Raw genomic sequence first — 12,398 nt, forward strand, 5'->3', positions numbered from 1 at the left:
TTTTAATCTATAGTCAACCTTTGGTTGGATTGAATGCAATAACTTTTTTAGACCTACTTTCACTGACTTCCTTGTGGGTCATGTTGTAGCGAGCGGAGAATCCGTCTTTGGCCACGGCCATGTCCGTGTGGAAAGACAACGACAGAATCCCAGTAGAAGACTGGATCTCAGGAGGGACTCTGGTCCCACAGTATCGCCCAATCAGAGGCCCCACTGTCAATCAGGAACGTTTCAAATAAACATCTGCTACACAATGTGCTAACCTCATTTTATTCATTTATTTATTTGTTTTTCTGTTATCAGGGTTACATCAAAAGTATTCAACAGATTTTGACACAATTTTAACCAAAGATAGACTTTATGTGATGGAAGATTCCATTAGATTTTGGAGGGGATCCAGACCAAGATGCTACTAATATTTGGGGGGGTTGCATATAATTGGGCACTCCAACTAAATCCAACTAAAAACTGCAGATAACACGCACGATTCTTCTCATTACACTTAAAATTATGTATTTTAGATCAGATTTGACAATTACAGTATACATCGCCCATGTTTTATCGTTCCATTACAAAACTATTTTAAGACAAAAATAAAAAGCAACCCCCCTAAATCGATGAGCTTTTGACCTCTGGTGGCCTAATAAATAATCTAATTTGCATAAAACTAGTTTGATAGGGTAGAGGGGACCCAGAGAAACATTTTGAGGGGACAGACATTATTATAGATCAAATCTACTTAGAGCTATGGTCACTTACGACCACACACATCCATTATTTGTTAAATCAAAATGTATGAAATTTAAAGATATTGTTCATTATAAAATGACACATATAATGTTCTAAGCAAAATTAAATACTCTTCCAGAAGGCGTTTAAAAATACTTCTAACTACAGACCAGAAAATACAGCCGAAGAGATGAATTTATGTTTATTAGGGCGGGCAACTGAACTCAAAAGGCCACTCCTCCTTTTTCTTGTTGTTGTTGTTGTGTACACTAATCACTACTCCTCTGTTATTCGTGAACAGATCGGGCTGAAATTTGGTAGATATAATCTATGGATGTCTACACATCGATGCCCGGAGCCCTATTTCCGATTTGAGGCCCGACCAAAATGACCACGTACACGTCATGGGGGCACCAGGGGGCACCATTTTTCAAATGACTACACCTCTATTAGTTCTCGTTAGATCACCCCCCATTTTCAGTAATTTCCAAATTTATGGGAACATAGTGTGATATATCATTTCAGAGGTAATTCAACGTAGATCACGATTATGCCTCCCACAATTTGATTCGGGGCCACGGGACGCCAAGGGGTCCCTGGGAGCCCCATTTTTCAAATGACTACTCCTCCGTTAATGCTCGTTGAATCGGGCTGTAATGTGACATGGATATTCTATGAGCGGATGTCAAGAGCCTCTCGGAGATGTTTTTTTACTCTGTGGAACCGAGTCATTTCACTGAATTCTCAGAAACGTTCTGCGGGCCCGGCCGTAGTTCATCAGAACTTGTTTTACCAAAAGCAAGATTAGAAGTAAAACAAAGATGTCTGTCTGTTCTAGGGGTTAAATTGTGCAATAATAATGATAAAGAAAAATGTCACAATATATTTTAGAGAGTTACGTGAAGCGGTAGAAATATGCTTGTGTTTTTTGTTAAATGTTGTATATAAAAGAAAGAAAATTTTATTTTATTTTTTTGCATTATTTGAAAAAAGGCAACTTAAATGTACTTGTTGAATGCTTGCATTTATTTTGTGTGAATTATTGGAAAAGGAAATATATATATATATTTTTTTTTTGTTAGACTGAAACAAATAATACTGAACTGAACTTTAATTTCCCCAATATATATATATATATATACATATTGTTTTTTTTTCACACGCTGCTTGGCGATACTCACACATATATTGCCTTGAAAATTTAGTGAGACCCAATTTTTCACATGGTAACATGTAGAATATTTAAATACACACAACAAGCTTCCAGAAAAAACCCACTTTCTTAATTCTGGGGGGGTGCAAGGTGGGCCCTTCTAGTCTACGGACTAGTTTCCTTCATTGACGACGCTTTGTAATAATCAGTATCAGTCGTTCCTCTGCTGATAAATGTTCATTACTCCACCTCTACCACATGACCTCTGCTTTATCCATCAGCTCAGGCTTTAGATTGGACATGGTTCTACACTGTAGTGTGTGTGTGTGTGTGTGTGTGTGTATCAATCCAAGGACTGGAGTCATTTCTCCACTCCCTTCTTCTCTAATACCACAACTTGTGTTTGTCAACACAAACAGATGAGTGTGATTCAGAGCCTTAGGGAGTGTGTGTGTGATAGTAGACCCCCCCCCCCTCCCCCATCCCCCACACCCACTGTTCCCATCTCACACTCACAGATATACACATGAGGGGGCAGGCCTGTGCAGGAAGCAGAGGAGGAGAGAAAATAGAACGCCATCGATCGCAGCTATTGATTTTTCTCTCCCTCCCTTTTTGCAACGGGCGGATATTTGAAGTCAGGCTCTTGAGCAAATAATAGTAATAACTTTTTTTTCCTACGGTAGTAAAAGACGACTGGAGAAGAAACAGTTGCACAATATTTATATGTTCTTTTTAGAGGTGGGACGCCATTCAAAAAATATTGTAATTAATTAGACTTTGTAATTCATTAATCTTGATTAATCTAAATTAACCACGCAACAATATTTCCTGCACGTTTTATCAAAACTTGTAAGTAAATTACACACTTTTTTTGTTATTTACATGTGATGGTTCAAACTGGAGAAAAGCAATGTGGAAATTACTCTTGAATTTCTTCATATTTGTAGTTTTGTCTATTTTTGTTGTTGTTTTGAATTTTTTGGTTATTCCAGTGTATATTTTGTAGTTTTGTATGTTTTTGTTGTCCTTTTGTTTGTTTTTATGTAATATTGTATACTTGTTGGCGTTATTTGTTTATTTTTGTTGTTGTTTTGAATAGTTTTCTGTTCGTCCAGTGTATATTTTGTAGTTTTGTATGTTTTTGTTGTCCTTTTGTTTGTTTTTGTGTAATATTGTATACTTGTTGGAGTTATTTTGTCTATTTTTGTTGTTGTTTTGTATATTTTTTGGTTATTCCAATGTATATTTAGTAGTTTTGTGTGTTTTTATGTAATATTGTGTACTTGTAAGAGTTATTTGTTTATTTTTGTTGTTGTTTTGAATATTTTTCTGTTATTCCAGTGTATATTTGTAGTTGTTTTGTGGTTATTTCCTGTATTTTTGACAACTGCACTCTTAAATTTGCTTTTAATGCAGGTAATAAGTTTAGTTTAGTTTTTGAATTGCTATGAAATACGTCACGTGTTCCCTGTTAGTTCAATAAATTTGGAAATGTGTTATTTGTCAGGAATATTTGGGGGCTTGAAAGTCCACATTCTTTCATGGGGAACCTAAAAAACTTTGAGAACCACTGCACTCGTCAATAAATACACGTATTTTACTTGTTCTCTCTTTTTTTACTTGCGTGGCTTATTGTTCTTAGCGAGCTCAAGCTAAATGAAAGGACTTTTTTTGGCTGTTTATCAAGAAGATCCTTCACTTTAATTCTTTTCCAAGCCATCTTCCTTTTTCTACGCATGTTCTTCCTTCTTTGACCTCAGAGTGTAACAAATCTTCAACCCACACCCACTTGTCGACCCTTTAATTTAGACGTCGTCTCACTTGAAGCTTTTTTTGCTCCGTCTCTGTTTTGCTTCCACCTTTAGCAGAAATGTTAAAGGGACTGTTTGATTATCCTCTCCATCCAGCAGTGTGTAGCGCTTCATTCTATGTCATTATTCCTCAGACCTGCCCACAGTTGATCTGGCCTCGTGCCCTAAATAAGCTCCGACAGGCGCCGCTGCCCCTCAATCCTGACCAGAAGACCCACCACGCTGTGTTTGAAGATGGATGGATGGAAAGTAAGTTAAGTTTTCAAAGCAAATCATTCATTTTTCTCCCTCGAGATAATACTTCAGAGCAGTGATGGGCAACTTTTATCACTGCGGGGCCACAGAAATGTGATTTTCACATTGTCTGAGGGCCACATTATTAACATTCATGTCAGGAAAGGACAAATGGGTACTGTTGGATTTTCTTAGTGCCATTTTGTGTATTTGTTGTTGTTATAATGATTGAATATTTGTCCATTATTTCAGTGTATATTAGTAGTTTTGTGTATTTTCAGGTAATTTTTGTTGTCATTTTGTATATTTTATCGTTGCTTTGTGTCATTTTGCGTATTTTTGCTATTGTTTTGAAAATTTTCTGTTATTTTAGTGTACATTTATAGTTGTTTTGTGCCTTTTAATGTAGTCGTGTGTTTTTGTTGTCCTTTTGTGTATTTTTCTGTAATATCGTATATTTTTGGAGTTATTTTGTGTATTTTTGTTGTTGCTTTGATCATTTCTCAGTTATTTAAGTGTATATTTGTAGTTTTGTGTGTTTTTGTTGTGCTTTTGTGTATTTTTGTTGTTGTTTTGACAATTTTTCGGTTATTTCAGTGTATGTTTGTAGTTTTGTGTGTATTTTGTGTCTTTTTGGTGCATTTTAAAATATCTTTCTGTTAATTCAGTGTACATTTGGAGTTGTTTTGTGTGTTTTAGTGTACTTTTGTTATCAGTTTGTGAAGTTTTCTGTAATATTGGACACTTTTTGGAGTTATATTGTGTATTTTTGTTGTTTTGAATATTTTTCTGTTATTTCAGTGTACATTTCTAGTCATTTTGTTGGTTTTGGGGTAGTTTTGTGTGTTTTTGTTGTCATTTTGCTTATTTTTCTGTAATATTCTATACTTTTTGCACTAGCTTTGTGTGTTTTTCTGTCACTTTGTAAGTTCTTGGAGTCACAAAGTGTGTTTATTTTGGGGGCTGCACAAAATTAGACCAACGATCAGCAAATATAACATTATGGTCTGAATCAATGCATTTTCTTTTCACACAGTGTGCTGCTGCTGACCTCTTTTGACTTCATCCTTCCTTTTATTCACAGTTTCTGACTTAAAAGCAGGACATGAATTCCTCAGTCCTTCATTTACTCACATCACCTCATCCTGCTTTTTATTCCCAGTAGTGAGTGTATTTTCAGCTCTCCCAATGCTTTCCTTTCTCTCCTAAAATGCAATCGAACGTCTTTGTACCTTTGTGGACTTTGTCGTTCCTAAACTCCTGCATTTCTTCCCGACCTCCACATTTTCTGTTCTCACCTTCTTTTATTTCCCTCTGCCAGCCATCACCTTTTTTATTTTTTTATTTTCCCCTTTAAAAGTGCTGTTGTTTCTCCACAGTAGGCGCCAACATTCTACCCGTAAGCTTAGCTTTTATCTTCCAACGCACTGCACTAAAATAGTTGCTACTCCAGTCAATAATAAAGGAGCCAGTGGTTTTTTTTTTTCCACTTGGCTCTCTTAACTAAATCCTGACACTTGTGGACGTGCATGAAGAACGTCCAACATATCGACATAATTACTTTAAGTGTGAATAATAAATGAGAAGGTTATGATTTCATTACCTCCAGGGAGGCCGTCCCACACCTCCAGCCAGTCGTATTTGCAGTCGCCCTCGCTGCCTGGCAGTGGGTCGTTCTCCAGGTCAAAGGTCAGGAAGGAGAGGGTGACATCCATACTGGGCGGGACCACGATAATGAAGGAGCACTCCAGGTTGTGAGGGTATTTATCGGGAAAGCCAGGGGACTCGATGAGGCCTGTGGGACTGGTGAAATTACGGGAACAGTCGGAACCTGAAAGGAAAAACACAGAAAAACAGGAAGGATGTTTAATGGAGCGCTCATGGGACGGAAGGAAGCATCTGTTTTTCCAAAATAAGAGTCTAAGCACCTCTAAATGGGCTGCTATTAGGTGATGGTTCCTCAAAGCTGCTGAGGACGATCCCGAACGCTTTTTAAACTGTAACATTTCAGGTGTTTTTACATTGAAAGTTGTGCCAAAACAAAGGCGGAGGCTGATTTCAATGCTTCCATGAAAACTAGGGCTGGGCGATATATCAAGATTCAAGATATATTGAGTTTTCTCTTATGGTGATATAGAAAATTGCAATATCGCCTACATAGTTATATAGATATACATTTTTTAAAGCTTTTTTTGTATCAAAATACTTATTTTAGGAGTCGCTGCTTTCACTACTTCTCAGAACAGCATGAAAAACACAGTTAGATGGATTTCTGAGTGCGTTTTAATCCAGACCTTCCCCTAAACGAGTCACACTGCAGAACTCACTCACACATGCTGTCCCCAAGAAGACAAATAGTCAAAAGTGGAACATATTGTGCAGCTGTTTGTTAATAAATGAGCCTGTGTGACATTTTGTTTCAACACATTTAACCCAGAATTGTCTTACTAGTCAGACTTTATTTAAAAGTATTGAGATTTATATCAAATATCAGCTTTTTGAGAAAAAATATCGATGAGTTTTGTCCCATATGGCCCAGGCCTAATGGGAACACCCAAATACGGATGAAATTTAATGTCTCGCAGAGCGACTTCATATCATGAGGAACTCGATAAACAAACCAGAACAAAGACAGCATCAAGCAAATCACCCGAAACCACAGAAATCACAGTGAGAATGAAGTAAAGAACTTTTCCACTATTTATTTATTTTTTTTAGAAATACCATTATTTATTGATGTTGTACACTACGTTTTTGGTTATCATCTCCAACAAATTTTTATTGACATATTTGCTAAAAAAAAAAAAAAAAGAGAGAAAAAGAAAAAAAAAGATGACAGGTTGTTGGTTTTGTTTTTATTAAGTTTGACCGTTTTTTTTTTAATGCACAATGGTTAATATAAATAATATACGTGGTTTGTTGGTTGACTCAAAAACACACATTTTGTAAATTCTGCCAGGATTTGCAAACCTATTAGCACAATTATCCAGTAAATGTGCTTAATGCTAATTGTATAGCACAGTGCTCTTTAACCAACGGGTTTATGGACTATGTGGTACGGGGCTGCAAAGATAGAATAAACTAAAAAAATTAAATGTAATGTGTTTCGGGATGTTTAATTTTTTTCTATTCCTACCACCACTTTAATACACAACCTATGTGGTGTGAAAGTGGTCCATGCAGCACATTAAAGGTTGAAGATCCCTGGTTTATGTGGCAGTAAATTCATTAATGCTCAACTTAAACTAGTTGAGGATTAAAACACTAACATTTGTTCTTAAAACCATTAAAAAGATATGATGTTGCTTCCAAAAGCGAAGATGCATTGTTCATTTTTTCTGACGGACCCTTAAAATATTAGTTTAAAAAGCCTTAATAAAGAACTTTAGATTTAATTACAGTGCCGTGATGCGTCAGTGTAACATCCTCCATTAATACTCACACACACACACACACACATTATGAAGAAAATACAGACACTGACCGTTCCTCCACTCAGCCATGTCTAATAACACACACACACGCGCACACGCACACACTGTGTCTAAGCCTCTTACATTAACCTCTTTCCAGTCTGTTTGGGTGTCTGCTATTGTCTGTGAATGTCTGTATACACAAAAGACAGTATAGTAGGGACGTGTGTGTGTGTGTGTGTGTGTGTGTGTGTGTGTGTGTGCAACATGTTTCTTTCACACGTCAACAATGATCTCCAATGTTATTTTCTGACAGTATTGTGTTGCTTAAACATCTAAATAAAACCATAACCAATAAACAGTGTAGCTAGCTATGTTAGCAATGTTACTATTGCCCAAGGCTACAGAAACTTAAAACTGCTGGAGACAAAATTGTTTTTTATTAAATAAATAAATAAATAAATAAATAAATAAATAAATAAATAAATAAATAAATGTAAAAGGTTTAAGTTGCAGGTTGAAAGTTTGTTTTTATTTCCACTGTTAAACACTGTGGAAATATTTGCCACATTGCATTGTGGGATGTGGAGTCCTGTAGACCAGGGGCGTCAAACTCATTTTAGTTCAGGGGCCAAATACGGACCAGTTTGACCTTAAGAGGGCCACAGATTTTAGGTTGAAAAAGAGGAAATTCAGCATTAATGTGCCCTAGTTTGCACTTCCACATGTAAATGATATATAAATGATAAAGTATGTCATTATTTCAGTCCCTGAAGGAACTTCATTTGAATTTCCATGATTTTGGGAATTCGGGGAAATGTCGTGGAATAATTTGAGGAAAATTTGCCAGATTATGGAAAAATGTAGAGTTCATTCAGCAATGGGAGATTAACAATGACTGCCGTCATGTGACATAAGAAGTGGAAAACTGAGCTCTGCAAATATTGTGGATTTAAATGGATTTTGTTTGTATTTGGAGCGGCTGAGATCTCTACAACTGAATTAGTTTGTCATTTACAAAATGTTTCATGCTTTTTTTACTTTCTTGAACAGGCTGAATGTGATGCTCCAAAGGGCCGGATTTGGACCACGGGCCTTGAGTTTCACACACGTGCCATAGATGATAGCATAGAAGTGTTTTTACTTTATTCTTCATTCTGTCATTTCTGACGTTTTCACAAGCTAATGAAGATGCTAATGGAGGCTAAAGTTTCTCCACGGAGGTTGGAAACCTTCTGTAATTCAAAGAGTATGAAACCTTACACAGATAATGTACTTGTAATCCAAGCTGTGTTTTGTAACATAAGTTTTATTCCACATGTAGAGTTAAGAAGTGTATTAATAATCTCACTTGTTTACTGATCTCTCCTCATGTTGCCATCGTGTTGTTGATTTTCCACTCATTAAACTATTTTTAGTCGAGAACTCTTGTGGATTTTTATTTATGCCAGTGTTTCCTGTTCCACTTTTGCTTGTTATTGTGACCTTCTCTCTCATGCACTGACCTCAAGCGAACACACTGTCTCTCATGAAGACCCCGCCCCCCCCCTCGCCCCCACCCCCCGCTGTGTCTGTGGTGGAACAGCACGGATCTGCGTGACTGTAAGCATGTGTGTGTGTGTGTGTGTGTGTGTGTGTGTGTGTGTGTGTCAGTGAAGTAAACGGCTGAGTAGTTTCGTTGCCACTAGCGATAATATTCACCTTTAGTTACATCATGTGGACGGGCACGCTTAGCCCCACCCCTTTTTTCACCCTTCATTGTGTTTATCTTTAAACTGGAAACTTTTAATTCAGTTTTATGAATTCCTTCCCTTTTGATCCTGATCAATATTATGTTTATTTTTGAGTATTTAAAGCAAAATTACAAGAATTCTACCATTCCATGGTGTTTTTTTACAGTAAGTTTCCCTATAAAGTATATATATACACACACACAGACAGATTTTTGTATTGGATTCTTTTGTCACAAAATAAGAAATAATAAAAACCAGAAAATAAATAATAATAATGAGAATAAAAATAATAATAATGATGATAATATGAGGTAGTGGGGGCTCCACTAATGAACTTATCTACATTGATTTTTATTCGTTATTTAATTATCTTTTAATTTTATTTCAGTGTAATGTGTTTTATTGACGCAAATGTTTTTGTTATTATTTGTCAATATAATTTTTTTAGTTTTTTTCTGTACAATGTGTGTTGTTTTCCTTACAAATTCATTAAAAACATTGTTCAAAACATAATACAAAATGTTATAAAAATATTAATAACAATAAAATTAATAACAATAATATGAATAATAACAATAATAATAATAATAATAATAATAATAATAATAATAACAACAGTAGAACTTACAAATACCTAGTGTATTGAGTGTGAAAGCTTTCTTTTTTATTAGTTATTTTATTTTTATTTTATTTTATTTAAATGTAATTGACGTTTTATTGTTGTAAATATTATATATTGTATATTAGACTGTCGTGAGACAGGTTAGTTTTACCCTACTGATGTGTTGTTGCAATAGTAATCATATATATATATATATATATAGCTATATATATATAGATATATATATCTCCATGAATAATGTGTGTTCGTTAATGCATGTTCGTTACAGATCAATTAAAAAACGTTGTAAAAAAAAAATGTAAATAATACTAATATTAATGATAATAAAAAAGATATCAATAATAAAAATACCAATGGAAAAAAAAGAGTGGATTTAAAAATAATAAATAGCACTTTACTAAAGTGACCATGTGACGGTCAAACATTAAAGTCTGTTCATTGTAAAAACAAATACAATCTAAATAACGGTTAACTGTGTACGTGTGTTGCTGGTTAGATTCTACGTTTGTACCCAAACTCTGTCCTGACAATTTTGTGCAATTCTGGTTCCAGTATAAATATTATAATAAAAGTTATTATTTGTTTTCTGCTGACTAACAGACTTTTACTCAAATAGCTCGTACTTATTTAAAAACCACATTTTACAGCCTGCAACCAGCCAACCTCCATGATTGTATTCACACACACACACACACTGCAGGCGACCACACACACTGCAAAACCACAGCGTTGCTTTCCCATCTGTGTGTTGGCAAGTGCCGATTGGTGAAGTTCTTTTCAACCAATAAACTGACTCTAATCATCTCATTACAACATATATCACATGCATGTAATACATAATGTTCATTGTGTTGACCAGTCACAGCAAACACATCCTGTAGAAGACAATACACTAACCCCTGTATTATTATTATTATTATTATTACACACAATCAAAACACACAGATATGGTGCATTATTTCCACCACCAAACACATTGAACTTGTTACCAGGTCAGATCTGGATCCACTTTCCTCAATGAAAGCCATAAGACTGAGCCCCGTGTGCTGTGATTGGTCGGAGGGTTTCGTAAACCGATTTGATTGGTCGTTGAGTGGAGGCAGGGAGGAAGTGCCCGAGGGAAGTGGAGTAAAACGTAAACAACAGCGTGTGTGTGTGTGTGTGTGTGTAAAGGTGTTTTACATGTAGTACGCAATAAAAAAAAAAACAAACATAAAAATGAATGATAATAAAATGCATTACAAATATGATCCATTTTCAAACGACGTAGAAAAGAAAAAAGTCTCGTAATTATCAAGAATAAGTGGCTTGTGTTTTCGTGCAGACATGCAAAGCTGTCCTGCTTATGTGAGTGAGTAACCCTTTAATCTGCATCAGTGCACTTTGACATGATTGTGTGTGTGTGTGTGTGTGTGTGTGTGTGTGTGTGTGTCTAGTGAGTTCTGGGTCACAATAACAGCTGGGGGCACACGGCCCAGACAGTTCATCCTCATTGGTCGCTGCATTCTTGCTGCATTCCAATTGGTCAAGATTTTTACTACAATGTCCATAGCAACAACAACTGTAAACAAAAACAAACATGGCGTGTTGTTGGTTGCTTTGGGTATTTAGGTCGATTCAGGGTTTATTTATATACTCTAATGTCAACGACCATGCATGACTGAACATGAACACGTGTGATTATATATTCAATAACACAGATTCATACACACCAATCTTCCCTAAGTTACCCTAGTAACAGACATCAGGGTCTTTGGCTCAGACTGGCCTGAAACAGTCACATCAGCGACTGAGTTAGAGCTGCTAGCCACAAAACACAACTGCAACGTATCATCTACGTATTTATCTACTGTATCCATCTATCTATCATCTACAGTATGTATAGCTATCTACATATATACTGTATCTATTAATCTATCTATGTGTATAGCTATCTACGTATATATCTACATATCTATCTGTCTATCTATCTCCACCTCTATCTGTCTATGTGTCTATCTACATATATCTGTCTATTTACATATCTATCTATTCATCTATCCATCTATGTATATATCTACATATCTATGTGTCTATCTATCTACACCTCTATCTGTCTATGTATCTATCTATCTATGTATATATCTACATATCTATGTGTCTATCTATCTACACCTCTATCTGTCTATGTATCTATCTATATATCTATGTCTATCTACGTATATCTATCTATCTGTCTATTTACATATCTATTTAAGTATATATCTACATGTCTCTACTTATCTATCTATGTATACATCTACGTGTCCATCTACTTATGTATATACGTATATATCTACGTGTCTATCTACGCGTCTATCTCCGCGCCTATGTGTCTATCTACGTATATATCTACGTATACATCTACGTATACATCTACGTATACACCTACGTATACACCTACGTATACACCTACGTGTCTATCTACGTGTCTATCTACGTATACATCTACGTATACACCTACGTATACACCTACGTATACACCTACGTATACACCTACGTATACACCTACGTATACACCTACGTATACACCTACGTGTCTATCTACGTATACATCTACGTATACATCTACGTATACATCTACGTATACACCTACGTATACACCTACGTATACACCTACGTATACACCTACGTATACACCTACGTGTCTATCTACGTATACATCTACGTGTCTATCTACGT

The 12,398-nt window shown here is 35.7% G+C and overlaps 1 protein-coding gene across 3 annotated transcripts in view; it reads right to left on the bottom strand.

Moving 5' to 3' along the window:
- Positions 1–12,398, bottom strand: part of LOC114455457 (neuropilin-2-like) — a 140,779-nt gene that overhangs the window by 83,085 nt on the left and 45,296 nt on the right. For all 3 annotated transcript variants that reach the window (XM_028436705.1, XM_028436704.1, XM_028436703.1), the window contains exons 4-5: positions 5,534–5,761; positions 58–213 (exon numbers count right to left, since the gene is read on the bottom strand). In XM_028436705.1, coding sequence (XP_028292506.1) covers positions 58–213; positions 5,534–5,761 — 384 coding nt within the window. The remainder of the gene's footprint in view (positions 1–57; positions 214–5,533; positions 5,762–12,398) is intronic.

This window comes from Gouania willdenowi, chromosome 21 (assembly GCF_900634775.1).
Source record: "Gouania willdenowi chromosome 21, fGouWil2.1, whole genome shotgun sequence".
Classification (NCBI taxonomy): Eukaryota; Metazoa; Chordata; class Actinopteri; order Blenniiformes; family Gobiesocidae; genus Gouania; species Gouania willdenowi.